At 38.5% G+C, this 20822-nt stretch overlaps 1 protein-coding gene across 1 annotated transcript in view; it reads left to right on the top strand.

Annotated features, from left to right (window-relative positions):
• The window catches only part of LOC124716866 (peroxidase-like), a 101888-nt gene that overhangs the window by 64559 nt on the left and 16507 nt on the right, over window positions 1–20822 (top strand). Inside the window, exons 7-9 of the mRNA XM_047243419.1 lie at window positions 14361–14508; window positions 17422–17578; window positions 20451–20621. Of these exons, the coding sequence (XP_047099375.1) occupies window positions 14361–14508; window positions 17422–17578; window positions 20451–20621 (476 nt within the window). The remainder of the gene's footprint in view (window positions 1–14360; window positions 14509–17421; window positions 17579–20450; window positions 20622–20822) is intronic.

Raw genomic sequence — 20822 nt, forward strand, 5'->3', positions numbered from 1 at the left:
CTAAAGGCCACAAAAGATTGATACTGAATGATTCTTCCAAACAGTAGCTGAAAACACAGGGCAAAATGATCCATGAAAGGTAGATCCATTAGATTAACTTAGACTGGTATTACAGATTCCACTCCCAGACAAGTTTTGTGGAATCATGTGTTAGAGAGACCATAAAAATCATTAGATCATTGAAAAGCAGTCCATTTTCTGGCTATGGCAGTATTTCAATCTAAGCACTACACTTCTGTGCTGACCTGGTAGGACCATCTTTGAGTTGCCTTTGCAGCTAGTCCATGAGCCAAGGTATTTCCTGAAAGACTGAAGCACTCAATAGTAACATCCATTTATAAAAGTGTAGTTAAGCAACTGAACTCTGTTTAAGGATGCAAATTTGTCTTCTCTATATTCTCAACATTTTTGAGAAGGTAGCTGATGATAGAATACTGCACTATCTTTCTGAAAATAATCTTTAAAAATGTTCAGTTTGCCTGCTGTAGAGGATTCTCAAATGAGGAAGCAGTGCATCATCTCATCAAGTCAGCTGTACTAGAACAATTATCCACTTTGATTTATCTTTGTTCCTGCAAAATTCTTGGTGTAGATCATTTTACTAGGAGTCCGCCCCAGTAGCTGAGTGGTCAGCGTGACGGATTGCCGTCCTCTGGGCCCGGGTTTGATTCCCGGCTGGGTCGGAGATTTTCTCCGCTCAGGGACTGGGTGTTGTGTTGTGTTCATCATCATTTCATCCCCATCCGGCGTGCAGGTCGCCCAATGTGGCGCCGAATGTAATAAGACCTGCGATATGGCGGCCGGACCTGCCCCGCGAGGGGCCTCCCGGCCAATGACGCCAAACGCTCATTTCCATTTTACTAGGAAAAGTAAAATGGTATGTCATTAAAGATCTTCTCTTTGCATTTATGGATTCTTATTTAACAACTGAAAACAGAGGGTCACATAAGCAAATGATTTACCAAAAATGGAATAAATTCAGAATATGGAAACATTAAATATGATGAGACTCACGGTTCAGTGATAGACCTGCTCCTGTTCTTGGTCTACATAAATGAACTGTAGGGAGAATGTAGAACTCTTCAAAAACTGTCATATTTGTTGATGATGCAAATATACTGTTAAAGGACCCAGTCAGAAGTTGACCGGACACAGCCACAAGAATAATGGAATGGGATTATACCTAGTTCACAGTCTAAAGTTTAACCCTTAATCTTACCCAAACCCATATTGAACTGTTCTGAACAAATCAGAAATGATATTCAGGTATCAGAAGTATAGATAAATAGGTGTACTATGTCATTATGAAATATTTAGGAATAAAAGAGATGACTTGCCAAAAGAGCTTGGTTAGCTTTCAGAATGCATTCCTTTTTCAAGTATTTTTTTTTTTTCCAATATTGTTCGACAGTCTGTAGTCAAGTGAATCAGCAAGGAGATAAACACATTATTAAACATTATCCAACAACTTTAGACAGTAAATATAAAATGTCAAGAAGATTTTCAACACTTTGAAGAAAATCAAAATTGTTCTCAAGCAAAATTCAACCAAAATATGCATGCTGAAAGTAATACATGAGTTTTGCATGCACTAAAACATCAAATAATCTCAGGGTGTGACAAGAATGAGGTGACAGAGTTGGCAGTGGCCATGGTCTACCAAATTTAACAATGATTGAGAACCCATAACTTGAAATAAGCAGTTTTCATATTACACAACCAGACACACTGTAGCAGTCATCACACAGCAGCTAACTACAAGGTGACGTAGAAGACACATAGCAGCAGCAGCAGAGAGAGAGTGTGTGATATTGATAGATGATGGGATGCAGTTGATGCTTCACAACAAACTCCCCAGTAGTGTCCGCAGTATTAAAACCTGGAAGGTGCTGCACCTTTAAGATATGATATCCTGTGACGTGATGTCTTATGTACAGTTGATTTTGTCAGTTGACAAAGTGAACTGGTTAAGTGACCACCCAGCTATAAATTGTTTTGTAAAACAATATTCCATTTAGAAAGAAAACTTGTTCAGGGAATTTACTACATTACAGAAAAATACAAGGAAAACCTTTTGATTTATTATTAGTAATGTTTTACATTATCAATTGCAACTTTTTTCTTTATGATTCATTATGAGACTGTTGTAACAGCTTTATTAAAGAGAAATATTTCTTTAGAGGCAATTATTCAAGTGATTGCACAGCATTCAACAGAACTGAAGCAGTCAATTTTGAATCAGTCAACATAAATGGATGGAAAAGTTTCGCAAATGAATACAACAATACTGGGTTTAGGTTTCCATTTAAATGGAAGGACAGACATACTAGAAAAAAGAATGGAATTAGTATTTAAGCTATAGACTACAAGATCATATAGAATTAGTGGAAGAAAGACTGGAGAGCAATTTGAACATTTACATATAGCTAAATTGATACAATACAGTTTAGTGAAAAAGGGGGAGCTTTAGAAAATGAACTGTTAGGCACCAAAAGCAATTACGAATGAGTCACAAATAATTCTTTAATTAGAAACAATATGCGACCATGGTTGGAAAAATTAGAAGCTACCATTGGACCATCAAGCAGTGGGGAAACAGATAGAAACTGATATTTATTAGATACATTACTGTCTTCACTAACTACTGTGAAAGTAGATACAGGATCTACATTAAACAGAAAGAGGGAGAAAATGTATAATACACAAGACTTATCAAATAATAATCACGTAAACTATGGATGCACAAGAAGACACATACAAAAAGAATTAGAGGATTAGTTAAATATAAGTTACAATACAACAGCTGCAATGCTGTATGTTGCACAGGAATAAATCACAGATTTCCAACTTTCACTCCATCAGGAAATGTAAACTGGTATTGTTTCTCGGGGCATTTAAACAGATGTTACTAGAGGTATGGTGAGACCAAAAGAAAACCATTTTGTTGTAAGCCACCTTAATTGTGATGCAGCGTAACAGGGTACACTACAATTAGGGGACTTCACAAATTACAATTATTTTGAGGCAATGTTTAAATCCATGCACTGGAGTGAATGAGCACAGAAGAAATTACATTCAGAATTACTTGGTTCTAAGATATACTGTAATAATAACTGGAGTGGCTATGGGGATTATGCTGAATGGCATTTAAAGCAAAATATTTAGAATACCCTATCAGAGAAGAACATTTATTAGAAGCTGTTACTGGTAGACAACTTTGGACAGTAAAGGAGAAGCTCCTTGGCAACAGTTAGGAAATGATGATAAAATTATTAGAATATTTTGAACAAATACACACAGCAGACAAATTACCTCACAGATGGCAAAATGGAAATAGGTCTAATTATGAGTGACCAAGCAAAACAAAAGAGAGCTCTAACCACAATACAGAAAGAGAAAATAGGACCAGGAATCTAACAAGACAGGATACAAATGGAAAAATAATACACAAAATAAAGAATATTCAAATAAAACATTACACAATCACAACTGCAACACAAGGGAAAACTCAAAGGCTTGTTGGGTACAGCTCAGTCCCTAGCAAGTAGAGATGAATCATATAATTGTAAAATATAGTGAAACTATATGGTTCCCGATACCTTTTCAAGCCTCAAATACCTGTGATGCATATATGCAGACTGAGGTGACAAATGAAAATTTGTACCAAGGCTGTGATTCAAACCCATTAGGCAGACTGAAGTGGGAAGTATGATAGGGCAGTCCATGCAGTTGTGCAAAGCCACTGTTTCAGGGTGGCATCATGGTTAACACTTCTGACTAGTGAGCATGAGACGTGGGTTTGAATCCCCACCTTCATTTGTCGCTTCAGATTGCATATATACATGTAATAGTGATTCTATGTTGCTAAGATTTCAAAATAATGTTAATGTAATTGAAGAATTGTTGGAAGAAAGAGAAGGAGTGATGAAAAATATTTTAAACCTACAGTGAATAGTCACATAGATGTACCACAGCTGGGCCATTCTTTTATTTTGATCATTGGTTCTTTGGTGCATAGAATGAAAAGCAGGAGTGAAAGATTACAGGGATGTAGTCTTATACCCTTTCTAATCAGAACACTTTGTCTTTTGTTTCCCATTCTTATTTTTGTCTTTTTGTTTGTGTTCATACTGTATGTCATGTGTCCTATCTGTAACTTACAACTATTTTTCTGAGAATTTTGAGCATCTTCCACTGTCTTACAGTGTCCAACACTTTTTTTTTAGTTTGACAATTTCTATGAGGATGCCTACATTTTTCTTAAGTCTTGGCTCCATTATCACACACAACATCAGAACTGCCTCTTCTGGTGCCTTTTTCCTTTCCTAAAGCCAAACATCTTCATCTAATAGATCCTCAACTTTCTTTTTGATTCCATTTCATTATATTCTTATCACCAACTGGGATACATGAGCTGTTGAGCTGATTGTGCAACATTTCTGACATTTATCAGCCCTTGATATCTTTGGTAATGTGAGTTTCGTGTTCTTCTGAAAGGCCTCTGTGATGTCTCCAGCCTCATAGATTCTACTAACCAACTTGAAGATCCCAAAAATATTTTCGAATGTCTGGGGAAATTTTATCTATGCCTTCCACCTTATTTGAATGCAAGGCTTCCAAAGCTCTGTTATACTCTCACTCTAATACTGGATTCCCTTTATCTTCCATACTGACTCCAATTTCTTCTTCTATCATGTCATCAGACAGCTCCTCTCTCTTTTAGAGACCTTCAGTGTGCTCTTTACACTTACCCACTCTCTCCTCTGCATTTAACAATGATATTATTCTTCCATACTTAATGTTGATACCTTTGTTTTTAATTTCACCAAAGATTATTTTCAATCATCTATATGTTGAATCAGTGCATCTGAAAACCATTTGTGTTTCAATTTCTTCACACTTTTTTTTCAGCCATTTTGTCTTTGTTTCCCTGCTGACAATTTTTGTGCTTCCTCCTTTCACTGAACAGTTGAAGAATTTCTTCTATTACCTAAGATTTCTTTGCAGTTACCTTCCTGGTATCTACACTCCTGGAAATGGAAAAAAGAACACATTGACACCGGTGTGTCAGACCCACCATACTTGCTCCGGACACTGCGAGAGGGCTGTACAAGCAATGATCACACGCACGGCACAGCGGACACACCAGGAACCGCGGTGTTGGCCGTCGAATGGCGCTAGCTGCGCAGCATTTGTGCACCGCCGCCGTCAGTGTCAGCCAGTTTGCTGTGGCATACGGAGCTCCATCGCAGTCTTTAACACTGGTAGCATGCCGCGACAGCGTGGACGTGAACCGTATGTGCAGTTGACGGACTTTGAGCGAGGGCGTATAGTGGGCATCCGGGAGGCCGGGTGGACGTACCGCCGAATTGCTCAACACGTGGGGCGTGAGGTCTCCACAGTACATCGATGTTGTCGCCAGTGGTCGGCGGAAGGTGCAAGTGCCCGTCGACCTGGGACCGGACCGCAGCGACGCACGGATGCACGCCAAGACCGTAGGATCCTACGCAGTGCCGTAGGGGACCGCACCGCCACTTCCCAGCAAATTGGGGACACTGTTGCTCCTGGGGTATCGGCAAGGACCATTCGCAACCGTCTCCATGAAGCTGGGCTATGGTCCCGCACACCGTTAGGCCGTCTTCCGCTCACGCCCCAACATCGTGCAGCCCGCCTCCAGTGGTGTCGCGACAGGCGTGAATGGAGGGACGAATGGAGACGTGTCGTCTTCAGCGATGAGAGTCGCTTCTGCCTTGGTGCCAATGATGGTCGTATGCGTGTTTGGCGCCGTGCAGGTGAGCGCCACAATCAGGACTGCATACGACCGAGGCACACAGGGCCAACACCCAGCATCATGGTGTGGGGAGCGATCTCCTACACTGGCCGTACACCACTGGTGATCGTCGAGGGGACACTGAATAGTGTACGGTACATCCAAACCGTCATCGAACCCATCGTTCTACCATTCCTAGACCGGCAAGGGAACAATGCACGTCCGCATGTATCCCGTGCCACCAAACATGCTCTAGAAGGTGTAAGTCAACTACCCTCGCCAGCAAGATCTCCGGATCTGTCCCCCATTGAGCATTTTTGGGACTGGATGAAGCGTCGTCTCACGCGGTCTGCACGTCCAGCACGAACGCTGGTCCAACTGAGGCGCCAGGTGGAAATGGCATGGCAAGCCGTTCCACAGGACTACATCCAGCATCTCTACGATCGTCTCCATGGGAGAATAGCAGCCTGCATTGCTGCGAAAGGTGGATATACACTGTACTAGTGCCGACATTGTGCATGTTCTGTTGCCTGTGTCTATGTGCCTGTGGTTCTGTCAGTGTGATCATGTGATGTATCTGACCCCAGGAATGTGTCAATAAAGTTTCCCCTTCCTGGGACAATGAATTCACGGTGTTCTTATTTCAATTTAAAGGAGTGTATATCTGTCTCTCCAACTTCTGTGATTGCTCTTTATAGTGATGTGCATTCTTCTTTATCTGAACTGCATGTTGTGGTTATCATTACCACAGTATTTACAGCCTCATCAATTCGTATAAAGCACCGCAATAGATGTATATCAGTGTGAAGTGACAAGGAATGTTGCCAGAATCATTGACCATTCTTACTTGGACTTACATGATGGTATTAAAACTAAACTCTTCCTGAACAGGAAATGAAGGCCGAATGGTACTGACCGACCACCGTGTCATCCCCAGCCCCCAGGTGTCACGGGGTGCGGATATGGAGGGGCATCTGATCAGCATACCACTCTCCTGGTCGTATGTCAGTTTACGATAGTAGAGCCACTACTTCTCAATTAAGTAGCTCCTCAGTTTGCCTCACATGGGCTGAGTGCACCCTGCTTGCCAACAGCACTCAGCAGACCAGATGGTCACCCATCCAAGTGCAGGCCCAGCCCAATAGTGCTTAACTTCGGTGATCTGACAGGAACCGGTATTACCACTGCAGCAAGGTGTTTGGCTTAGGTAATGGTACAGAGTGCTATTTTGTGTACAAAATGATCAGCTCTACATCCCAAAACTAGTAATTTGCACAACAGTCATTATTGGTATTGTAAGACCACTGACTGTGTCACATTTTCAGAGTCTCCATGTTGTTATCTTTCAAAAAGGTAATGTGAGACAGCATTTAGACTGTGCTGTCCTGACCATCCTTAATATAAATGGTGACCACCCATTCTTCTAACCAGCACATTCTCTAGACCTGCTGAACCAGACACTATGGTTAGGACCTCTGGCATAGAATTGATTCAGCACCGAATGATGAGCCTGTAGGAATTTCAGTGCAGGGTGCATGCAGAATGAAATAGGATGCTGGTTATTGCAGCAGACATGAATGTTGGTGAATAGACAAAGAATGTATTCACACAATACGATTATTTGTAGCAAACTCTGAGCAACTAGCCACAAAGATATCCCTACCTCTGGGAGGGCTGAACTCATATTGCTGTCAAAGAGTTTTATTTATACAATATTTCATGTCATCATTGGTGAGGCCCCCACTAAGCACCCCCACTGCCACACTGTCGGGAGGAGGACAACAGAGGTCCCGGGCACCCACGTGTTCTGCGCGCACTTGCAAGTGATCGGCAACACAGTGACCAGCTGCAAGGCAGGACACAAAGACACAGGTGGACCATCTTACAAGGAAGAAGCACAGTGATGGTGCTTGCCATGCCTTCTTTAGTCCCAGTGATACTGGCTATGGTAGAGTGGGAGGGGTCATCAGATACAGCTTTACTGAGACAGCCAGTCAGTGTCGAAGTTCTCGATTTCTGACATCGAAAGGGGCCCTTATGGTGATGATGGATGAGGTGTTCATTGGCTTCTCTCTCTTCTTGTGTGTTGACTTCTGTACAAGTGTCTGTGCTAAGTGTATCTTTTACACAATATACAAATATGGATGGCCTGGCATGGTGTTAACCTTAGCAATACCAATGCATTTTCCATAACAAGTACTGACAAGGGAAGAGGGGGGGTTATTACTTTAGACCCACAAAAAAGTAAATAAAATCAGATTCCACTAACTGTTGTTAATGTTAACTTTCATTGACAATGTATTTTTTTTTAAATAGGAATTGATTTATAAGTAAGGTCAAGAACCTGAAAGTATCTTTTAGTATATCCTTAGCATTACCAAGGCATTTTCTGTAACGTGTGTAGTCAGTGGAGTGGTACTTCATGACCATCATAAAAAACTTAAAAAAAATTCAAATTTCATTAATTGTCATTGACTTTTATTCAAAACAAACTTTCTGAGGATACATATATGAAGTGTTCTGAACCTGAAAGTATGAATATGACATTTGTTGTGAAAAGTCACATTACCTACTAACACTTAAATTTTTGGGTTAAAGTTTTCTGTAAATTTGAAATCAATTATGAATCTGTTACATAAAGTCACTGAAAACAATAAATATTTTTTCCAAAATTTTAAAATATGTATTGTATGATTAATTTTGTACTCTGTCATGTCTGATGATTATTTATAGATCACACGTTTCACCTGTTGATATCACAGTTGTGCTGTCTCCTTCATGCCAGGAATTTGTAGACAGTAGTGCTGTTCCTGCTTCAACTGACTCAGATAATATTGTGCAGCAACCAGTTCTCTGCTAAATAAACATACCCAAACTTGCAGGCCTCAATTCTCATTGTGTAACTTGCTTGACCTTCTGCTTTTTTCTTCCTCATAACTCTTCGTCATGACTGTCATTAAATAGTTCCAGGTGGATGCCATAAATAGGACTTAAAAGTGGTTGTACTGGAATAGTACTCTCTGGAGGTGCACGTGAATGTGCTGGTGGAATTTGCCCAAGGATCCCTGCTGATTTGCCTCAGGATCCTTGGTGTTGAGTCAAGTGAGAGGTGAAATTGGCAGAGAAAATCCCCACTTGAGATCAGTTTGTGAATTTCTGTGATCACAAACTGCCTTATAATGCAAAGTTAGGTGCACAGTGCATGTGACAGTTCCAAACTGCATGATATGAATGTCGCTTACTGTGAGCATCTGGATGACAGCCATAAAACATTCCATTTGGGGAATTACACTCACTCCAGAGGCAGTGTCTATAAGGAAGTATTTATTTCTTGCATCATTGTACCACCACCACCTCTTGTATTACCCCACCATGATATTATTGCGCATGGTCTCCAGTGGCTATTACTGGAAACATGCAATGGCTTTACAGTAAACAAGTACCGTGGTGAAAAAGGAAAACACATGGTGCTGTGAATGATTTCAAGACAGTTGTGCATATACTATCAAGTGTTTCAGCATTTACTCATGAAATATGATGACAAAAACTCATGACAGAAGCACCCTCTCTCCCAGGTGCAACAATATTGTGGTCGAGTAATAGATGGGGAAAGCAACTTTGGCCCACTGCTCAAACTGTAGGTGGTTTCTTGGGCATTTGGGTTGTTGTGCAGCACGGAGCTGTCACGTGCTCAGTTGGCAATATGTGAGTGGAACCGGAACAGCCACGGCTGTGCCCCCTCACTCCTGTTGGATATGTTATTGTTGACTGTTGGTGGGGTAATCGTTGCCAACTGAAGTTATCACACCCCAAAGCGATTGCTTGTGATGCTCACAGGAGTGTATGGATACGCTCAGGTCTCAGTGTCTCCTTGTGCCTGTGACCGACATGATGGGCCAGGAATATTTTCTAAACATTATGTTAGCTTCAAAAGTATATTGTTTGGATTATTGTTAGTGCCTACTATCAGGTTGGAACTCAAAAATAACTAAGAGGTACAGTAGTAGGAATATTCATACAAATTGTAAACTTATTAAAATACACATTAATAAACACTGTTCAGTAATCAAGGAGAGTCCTAACAAGTTAAATGTGGCACAAAGCACTGTCAATATTTACACAAAAAGTCACAGTTCACAGTCAATGTTGTCTTGCATAAGTCTATCGGATGAGAGTACAATGCAATGACCCACTTAATCCACTTATTAATTAAGAGTCACAATGTTCAGCAACACCCCATTCATATGAGAATGATGGGTGATGCTTCCTATCAATCACATCACAGTTGAGTCACTACCTTTGTCTGTAGATTTGAGTTACGGAAATCACCCGAAAGTTTAGGCATCCATATTAATGATTTTTTATGAGTTTTACACGTATTTTCGGAAACAATATGCACATAGCTGTAGTGAGAGCAAAAACTGGGAGCATAGGTGTTACATGTGTGTTAACATGATCAGGATTATGTGGTGACCCTCTCTTTGAGTGACGTTCAACTGTTTATAAGGAGGCATATGAATAAATTGTTGTTTTGGGTATTATTCAGTCATTTCATAAATAGCTACTTACAATATTGCTATTGAGGATGTGCTATAGGCATTGATAATTTTTTTCTAGAAATTAAGAAAAGTTTATGGAATCACTTTATGCCTCTGCAGTGAGATTACCTGGCTCCTGAGTTCTGGTGCCATATTAATTATTTTACGTAACGATAAATTATTTAAAATCTTAATTAGTGTCTTAATTAATTAGTAAGATAGAGCACCAAAAGTGTGTTGTCAAACCCCAAAATTTAACAAGCCAGAAGATAAAATTGGTAATAGAAATTATAACAATATGGTATTTTCAGTGTTAATTATCTCAAATGTTAATTACTTTCATGCAAAATTAAATATAATACTGTGAAGTTGGGATGCCAGTTTTTATAATGAATGGTCTTACTCCTTTTGCAAATATGTTTTAGCTCATATGATGTAGGCAAAGTCGTATGATAGTACAAAGTTCCATTACCAATAATTTCTGATTAATATGTCTTAAGTGAAAACTGGTTACATTGTTGGACTCAGTACGCTGAAAGCAAATTACTGTGTAATTAATTTTGGTGGATCAAATTCTAATTCAGCTTTTCAAGCATTTCGATACATGCCATATATGTACAGTACACATAACAGTATGATAATTAGCACAATTACTGAGAAGAAAAATTATTAATAAGCAGAGATGAAAATGCTGCAAGTGGAGTTATTCCAATTGCACTAATTATGTGAATGTAATCACCTATGCCGCTTACTAGGGCCACAAATTCGGACGTATCCTTGCCGATTCCAGAACTGTATAGTACGAATTCAGTGGCTGCGAACCCTGTTGGTGAGTGTTTAGTTTGAAGATTGGCAGTTTAAGTTGAGAACATTATTGTATATGTGCTCCACAGAAGTCCTGTTGGGATGTGCTGGAACATTTGGTATAAGGTTGACGGTGGACAAGACCCCACAGACTGAGCATGGCGCAGGTGGAAAACTGAGAGCCTTCTCACATTGTGTAACCAGCTGGGCCTTGCACTAAATTATGAACAGATTTGTCTTGATCATTCCTGACACAGATGCACCTGTAAAAACACGTGAGATGTCATCACAGAGACATGAACTGGTTGTCCAGATACTCTATTGTTAATGTAATCACCAAGGAGGTCGAAATACACCACACATTGTTCATACACATGTCCAATATTGTTGCTGTTGACATTAACATGCAGTAGAACATCACTTTCATGTTTCACACCAACAATAGGTTGGTCAGGATGGTGGCCGAGTGGTTCTAGGTGCTTCAGTCCAGAACCATGCAACCACATGGTCGCAGGTTCGAATCCTGCCTCAGGCATGGGTGTGTGTGATGTCCTTAGGTTGGTTAGGTTTAAGTAGTTCTAAGTTCTTGGAGACTGATGACCTCAGAAGTTAAGTCCCATAGTGCTCAGAGCCATTTGAACCATTTTTGGTCAGGTTGGAAGAAAACATTATGTGAGCCCATGAAGTCAGCATTCTGTCTAAGTTGTTCAAAAAGACCACAAATCCACAGTCGAAGCCAACATTTTATCACTAAATAAACTTGTTACATTGAAATAGATGCTGCTATTTGTTGCAGAGTCACCTCTGTAGGAATTCTGGTGCCAGGAGGCATGCAGAAGGAATCAGGATGTTAGTTAGGCTGGTATTACACTATCATATTTCTCTGACAAAGATATTTTACATGGCACTATAAAGGGGTATTACACACCATCATATTTTTCATCAAAGTTCAAGATGGCTGACAACAACAACTTATTATGCACAGCAGTTGCTTGTAATGCAACTACACTGTGTGGGCATTTGGAAGAGAAGCAGGGGGAAAAAAAACATACTTGGGTGAAGCCACGAGTTTTACAACGAGATGATAAAAGTGTTCAGCAAAATTTGTTACGTGAGCTCCAAGTGGAGGATGTCAAGTCTTACATAAATTAGTTAAGGATGGAGGAGCATACATTTCAGTACTTGCCCAGTAAAGTGTCTCATCATATCACAAAGCACGATACTCACTTAAGAACTGCTATATCTGCAGAAGACAGGCTCATAGTAACACTCTGATTTCTTGCTGTAGGAGAGAGTTACTCTAGGTTACAGTACAGCACTTGAATACCACAGTGCACATTAACTAAAATAATACCTGAAATCTGTGAAGCTCTTTATAAAGCACTAAATGACAATATCTGAAAGTAAATAAATGTTCAATACACTTCATGTGCATTAAAAACTATTTTTATTGTAGATCAAAGTAATAATTACAATTTCTTTCCCACAACTACAAAATTAATAGAAATGTATAAATCTGATAAAGTGCTTTACAGTGTGAGGCATCCTGAGTACAAAGATAGATTAAGAGGACTGGAGAGCTCAGAAAAAAATTATATATATAAATGAAATAAGTATGTTGATACATACTTTTGCTTTCTTGTGAGAGTAGCTTGAGCAGAGGCCATGTCGTCAGCGATGCACCCAGGCCGTATCTCATGGCTACTCCGCAACTCTTTTGTGGCTCTCCATTCTTCTTAATCTATTTCTGTACTCAAGGTGCCTCACATTGTAAAGTGCCTCATCAGCTTTATACATTTCTATTAATTTTGTAGTTGACAGCACAGAAAAATTAAACTTCGCAGCCATGTTTACAAACACACTACCAGTGACAGAACACTGCAGCAATATTAGCGCTCCAAGTGGTAACACTTCACATTGCAGTGAACAGAAGACAAGTGACTTTTATGATAAAATCTACAGCAAGGCCCTAGATTTGATCATCTTTATTTGGTGACAGGTACAATTTGACAAAGTTCCCTTTTACACCATAAATGTCTTTGACATAAATATTTGACATATCAGCTTTGACAAAGAAATATGATTGTGTAACACAGGCCTTAGAGCAGTAAACATGAATTCATTGCTGATAATGGACCATACAGAAAGATCATACATACATAGTACAATCACTCACAGTGAAACTCCAGGCGGCTAGAGATGAAAAGATATTCCTTCCTGCAAAAGGGCTGAACTCATATTGCTGCCGAAGTTTTATTTATGGGATATTTCGTGTCATCGATGGTAAGCTCTAAGACTTGATGCCTCGATAGGTTGAAGCCATTGCTGGTGCCAGAACTAACAACTATGTGTACTTCATTTCACACCCTGTACACCCCCAGATTGCTGACAAATTGAATTGTGCTGTTCTGTATTCACACACACACACACACACACACACACACACACACACACACACACACACACACACACACACACACACCAATGTACTAGGAACTTGTTCTGTGTTCCTGACCACACTCCTTCATTCTGGGTTCTTCAGAAATGATGCATGGATGGATTGATGAATGAATGGATGAATGCATGGATGGATGAATGAACAAGAAACAGGTGTGGGTAATGAATAGAGAAAAATTATTCCTCTTCGGGACAGTGCTCTTGATACAATTGGAGGATATGAAGGATTTTAGTTGAAAATCATGTTAAACTCCAAACTGTTTACCAGTCTTGGCACTGTCAGACACTTCCATCCATATCAACATTTAAAGAAATTTCTGGATTGGAAGAAGATGTTTTCAGTCCAACAAAGAAGTTGTGGCAGCTGTTGATGGGTGTGTGGGATACCTACCTTAAATCATATCAGGTATGGTGTCTCCTTACCAAACCTATGTTGCATAAAAAGCATAAAATAAATTCCATGTTTTACCTAAAAAGCTGCCTTTATCTGTTAAGCTGAGAAATTTTATCTTTGAGCTGGTGCAACTTTGAAATACATAACACAGCAGCTATGCCAACCTTCAGAAAGAGCTTTTATTAGATGGTAAGCTACTTCTTTACCCCACCACTTTCCCCTGCCTCCTTCATCCACTCACTGACACCACCATCTATGACTTAACTTGGAAACACTGTAAATATTATGTATAAGCTTAAAATCACAACTTTGTCACCATTATTGTTGGCTATAAGGTATCATCTCACCTATGTGATGATACGTTCCCTGACCACAAACGAACCTGACCTGATTACAGGTGAGGACTGGTTGGCAAAATATAATATCACATCAAGGGACACAGGCTTCAGTTATGGTTACAATGCCTCTACAAATCCAGCTACACTTACAGAATTTACAGAAGCAGTTTACCGAATGTTCCATGGAATCGTTCAAGGTAACATGCGGTAAGTTATGGTCAGTTGTATATTTTCTTTTTGCAAATGTGCCATTAAATGTTAAAAAAACATAAGATGTTAGTCATCTTTGTGCCAACATTTATAGACACTTTCTATACCACTGGTTCCAAACCACATAAATCCAATAAAACTTCAGAGAAGATTTTTTTTTAATTAAAAAGATAGAAGTTATAAATAAGTTCTTAAATCAAAATAAAAATTGATCTATATGGTAATAAGAAAATTCAAAGTCTCTGGGCATTGATACCAATAAGAGCTTAGGTTGGAAATCATACATTACAAATCTTCTAACTCAATAAAAAATTTCATTTCAGTAAAAGGCCAGCAGGTTGGTATACTTTAAATTTTACATTTCATTAATATCAAATGGAAATTATTTTCTGGTGCTATTCAACACTTGGACATTAGGTATTCATTGCACAAAAATATCCAAAACAGATTATCTGTGTCATATACCCTCGAGCATGCTTTAGGAAACTGTTAATCAGCTAAGCACAGAAGCAGCAGCTTTATAATACATTTACTTGCTATGTATTTTTCACACATTTACTTTGGTTATTAGTGATTATTATGACTCAAATAAGCAAAAACAGTGTTCATGAAAATGGTACTAAATGTCTAAGCTCTGAAACTTCTGCGTTACAAATTATATCATGTAATAAAACTGGACTACTTTGAGACTCAGGTATTATTTTGTGACAACAGCACATTCCAGCTTTTTATTCTTAAACACTGTAATTCAAGTAACATTTAACATGTAACTCTGCTGCAGTGTTTCTATGCTGTTATTAGTGATGGAATCTACAAGTACATGTATAATAATTGAGCTAGTCATGAACACATGTTGGCAGGTATAATAAAGTGTTTTTACACTTCTAGACTGCTTCCTGCTACTGCCGATAACTTTCAGGAGCTAACTAGCTGAAGGAAAGTTGATATAAATAAGTTATATGTGCAGACCATGCTACACACTGACCAGCCAGAACACGACGATCACCAGCCTACTATCGAAACAAAATCATCCAACATGCTAGCAGCATCACCTGGCGAGGAATAACTGGTAGTCATACGCTCACGCGCGCACACACTCACACACTCACACACACACACACAAACACACACACACACACACACACACACACACACACACACACACAGAGTATCAGTGAGTGTGCTGTCCTTGTGTAGAATGAGGAGAGTGTGTGATCTATCTGAGTTTGACCAAGGGCAGATAGTAATGGCCCAAGGGCTCGGTACGAGCATTTCAGAAACGTGCATGACTTGTCAGGTGTTTGAGGATTGCTGTGGTGAGTGTCTTTAACATGTGGCAAAAACAGGGTGAAACCACATCCAGACATTCTGGGATCGGGCAGTGGCCACCCCTCATTACAGATCTCGGATGTCATAAGCTGGGCAGACTGGTAAAACGAGACAGTCAGTGAACTGTGATGAAACTAACATCGGACTTAACTGGACAGTTTACAGAAGTGTCTGAACACACAGTGCACTAAACACTCCTAACGACGGGCCTCTGCAGACAATGACCCGTGCCTGTGCAATGTTAACACTGTGATTTCGGAAACTGTGACTGAAATGGGCATGTGACTACTGGCACTGGACATTGGCACAATGGTTCAGTGTTGCATGATCTGATGAATCCTGTTACATTCTTCATCATGCTGACGGCTGACGGGAGGGCCAAATCTGTCATCTTCCAGAGGAACAGCTCCTCGACACCTGTACTGCACGATGGAGACTAGCTGGCAATGGCTCCATTACGCTCCGGGTAACATCGGTGTGGTTATCTGTGAGACCAGTGGAGTTCATGCGAGGCACCGTATGGCCAAGGAGTATTGTACACTGGTTGCAGACATGTACACCCCTTCATTACTACCAAGTATCCCAACAGCAGTGGCATTTTTCAACAAGTTAATGCACCATATCACAGGGACAGTAGTGTGATGGAATGACTCAAAGACCACAGTGGTGAATTCCAATTGATGCTGATGCACTGCACCCCCCCCCCCCCCACCCCCCTCCACAACTCACCACATGGTGCCAGAGCTCATTGTCCTCATCCCTGGAATTTATGGGAATTAGATGATTTGCGTGTGGATGTGGTGCCAACTCACTCCAGCAGTAACTCTTGTGCTTAAGGTTTTTTTTTTTTTTTTTTTTTTTTTTTTTTTTTTTTTTTTTTTTTTGGCAACAATGCTAAAATAAATATTTCATACTCAGAACACTAGGGGATTCCAAGTGAACAAACTGTGACAAAATTTGGCAGATGCTTTTGTACACTCACTGTGTCATGTGGATGCATACCACTCATTCAATTGTAGGCCTGTTGGTGCTTGCATGTTGATTTGTTGAATGTGTTGGAACTGAATCATAGAAGCAAAATTTGAGGTAAATAATCAAACAGTAGTAAATCATTACTAGGATTATTCGTTAAAATATCTCCTATAAAATACTGATATGAGTGGGAGTATCAGTTAAAAACTATTGTGCAAAAACAGTCAATATTGAGATGAAGATACTTGATATTAAGAACTATCTATATTTTTCCATGTTCCTATACATGGCAGATCAGTTTGTGTAATAAGAACAAAAGTGGACCCACTATCATTCTGCATTCTTTTAATTACCTAAAATCAAAACTGGTTCCAAGCAATATCTCTGATCAAATAATATTTGAGCTTCCTAGAAGGAGAGTTTGATAAAGACTGTTCTTACACATGTGGATTTTTATGTTATAATTATTTACATGTATCTTCTAATGATGAATTACATTTATATTACTCTGTGATGTATTCTTACTTATAAAGAATGCATCATGTAAGACTTGAAAATTATATGGACTTCTTTATTTGTACATCAGACTAATTGAGCCACATTTTGCAGGCTGTACAAAGGTATAGGATGTCCATTTAGAAGTCGAAAAATTACTAACTGGTTGGATAGGCCAGAAATAATCACTCAGGGTGATCATTTGGATCAGATATTCCTTGGTATGGCACAACAACCTACTGCAAAGGATGATAAATACACAGACTATGAGGTATGTGTGTCAGAACTTGTTACTTCAGCTGATTTACATGTAAGCTGTAAAACATCACTTTCACTTTATTACTGAGCTCACATTTTTTGCGTGACTCAACACTAAACTGGTCTCTTTCAGCAGAGCCATGTTCATGTGTTCTTTGTTTCCTGTGTAGAGTAGTTCTCATTTGTTAAATTGATTCCGTTATGTGGTTTTAAATACGCACCAATGTATTGCTTTTACCTCTCTTTGTTTTCTTTTCATGCTCTACATATCTTGAAAAGAAGCATCCAAACTAAGAAATAGGAAACTGTATGATTTTTTTGCATGCTGGTAAAACCTCCGCCCCAATCTTCTTCCACCCTCCTTCCCTTCTTTATTTACTCATCATGTTCTATACATCATACCAGGAGGGATAAGTAACAAGTTAAGGTAAACAAGGAGGGGCTGCAGTTAGAAAGTGTAATTAATAGCCAAGTATTGTTTAACGGTTGTAAACAATTTGTGCTATTATTCTGAAAAATGTTGATGCTTCTTCATTTATATTTAGTAGTTGCTGTTCACCTGTTACTGATAGCTTAAAATCTGCATGAAGACTTTCTAATATAGAACAAGTTAACTATGTGCTGTAAGAATGAGTGATTATTTATAATCAACATAACATTGTATACATTTGACAACAATGTTCCATCTTTGAAGATAGTCAGTTATAAGTCTGACATATACCTGTATAATCATTAGTGTTATGATTGTTTTATTTTGATATTTTTTCTCTCATATTTTTTTTGTCCTAATTTAATAATCTAGCTACTCTAAAGAACTATGTCTTAATTAGGTTGGTTTCATTTTTTAGAAGTTGGGGAGGGGCCAGGGTTGGCATGGTTACATTTATATTCCTGTGAAACACTAACTGAACATTATTAAATATATTCGTTTAGTAGCAGGTTCAGTACTCATCAAATTTCTTTGAGATTCAGAATCCACACCTGTCATTTATGTCTAAACTATTTCCTCTTCATAGATTACAGTCCTATTTTGCACTGAGTACTATATTATGATTTTCCAATTTCAGTCCCATGGCACAGCCAGTGGACCACAGAGTTTCTGAACTTCAATTTTCTTTTACATAGCACTTCATTGTTACATAGCCAAATGCAGTCCCCCACCCCTTGATATGTCCAGAGACTTAATAGGCCTATATGCATCATTTCACATACTCTGTCAGTCCAACTGATCACTTACACATCAGTTCTGCTGGTATCTAAAAACCTTGTGGTGCTACAGATACATTAACCCTTAACTCACGAGGTGACTTTTCTGTAATGTATACCACAAGGTGCGGTCTCTGGGACCCCTATGTTTGAACCGAGATTTAAGGCAAAAATCATTTGAAATTTCTAATTTATGCTATATAATATTTATTTTTACAATTATTTAAGTGTTTCATAAATACTTCTAGTTTATTTTATTGCACTAAACAAAGTCTGCAGAATTTTACTATTTATCACATGTAAGAACATAATTTTGTGTGGTTCTTTTAAATAGTACAGATAAATACTGTTAGAGTACTGAATTTTACATTGTGAAAAATTATGCAATCTCTGTAGCAAATAAATTTCCAAATAAAACTAAATTCTAGGGTTTAAATTAGCACATAAAAATTCCAACCAAAAGGTACAAAAAGAAAGTCTGTCAAATTGACATTCATTGCTAGGAACTACATTTTTATCACCATTCAGAACACATTTGAATTTAACAGACACTTTAAATATTTCATTGAAGAAACAGACTGACCTCCATTGCAGCTTTCCCAAAGTTCTTCCTCTGAATGATACTCTTTTTCGATAGCAGGACTGTGATCACTGGCTAATGTAAAATCATTGTCTTTTTTGTTTATTTCCCGATCTATATCACTGACACCTTCCTCCATTGACTGACTAACAATTTCATCAAACTCAGGAAAGTTAAAAATGACACATTCGTGCCAACACATTTTGGGCTATACGGTACTGTGCTGAAGAAAACAGGCATGTAGGTCACGAGTCATGCAGTAGGAGACTCCAGCACCTATTAATGACAAGTCTCAACAATAAACACAGAAGGCAATAATGCAACCAGCAACAAAACATCATAGGGGTGGCAATTTATGGAGGGTAGGGGGAGTATAGAAGCATTCCCTCTCAACTGGCCTTGGAGAGTGAGTTTGAAAATTTTCATGCAGTCTGAGAGACCACACCTCATGAGTCAAGGGTTAACAAATTTTACTGTATACAATTTTTTGTCATTTACATGCCTTTTATATGTAATAATACTTTTACAAGGGCACAAATTATTTTTCATTTCAAAAATGTTTATTAATAAGCTTTAAAAGTTATAAACTTCCATTTTTACAAATCATATTTTGACTAGTGTTGTATCCACACTGGACTTCCCACCTAAAATTTATGAAATTCTCTAAATATTAGTAAAATATTAAATATGATAACTTAGTATTGCAAACCTCAGCAAAATATTACAAATAATTGAAAAGTTCCCAAATAATATTTTCACCAAAAATGTCATTTAAGTAGTCCAATAATACTGAATTTTACAGCAAAACTATTTGTTTCTTAACAATATTGAATTTTAATCATGTGAATAATGCCATAAAGCTTTTGTAAAAAAAAGTCATTAGCATCTCACAAAACTCATTACATTTACTCTTCCATTACATTCTGGCTTTTCTACAAAGAGTTTTTTGAACACATGAATAAATTTAAATGTGAACAAATAAAATGCTGTTTGTGACAGATTTTAAAAATCCAAATTTATTACAAAATTTATGTGTTACTAATTTGCATACATTAATGATACATGACTGCTATAATTAATATAATGTAAACAATTTCAGCTTGACAGGAACCTATTCAAAGGAGATGGGGAATATGGCCAAGGTCTTTCTACATTTGATATATTAGGAGGAAGAGATTCTGGCTTGGGAAGCTACAATGATTATCGGGAATTAATTGGGCTACCCCGAGCTGAGAAATTTGAAGACTTCAGTGATCTTATGGCATATGAGGTTTGTACATTGGCTATTCCATATTCTTTTTTGTTGTTGGAAATTGTTAAACATTGCATCATTAGATTAAGTATAGTCATCATGCCAACCTAATGTCAAAATCATCACATTGCACTGTTAAAATGCTCTTTAGTAATCATTTATCTAAAATGCTTTCTTTATTCAGATAGAGTATGGGCAAAATGCAACCTTAAGATATAG

The sequence above is a fragment of the Schistocerca piceifrons genome, chromosome 9 (assembly GCF_021461385.2).
Source record: "Schistocerca piceifrons isolate TAMUIC-IGC-003096 chromosome 9, iqSchPice1.1, whole genome shotgun sequence".
NCBI classification, from domain to species: Eukaryota; Metazoa; Arthropoda; class Insecta; order Orthoptera; family Acrididae; genus Schistocerca; species Schistocerca piceifrons.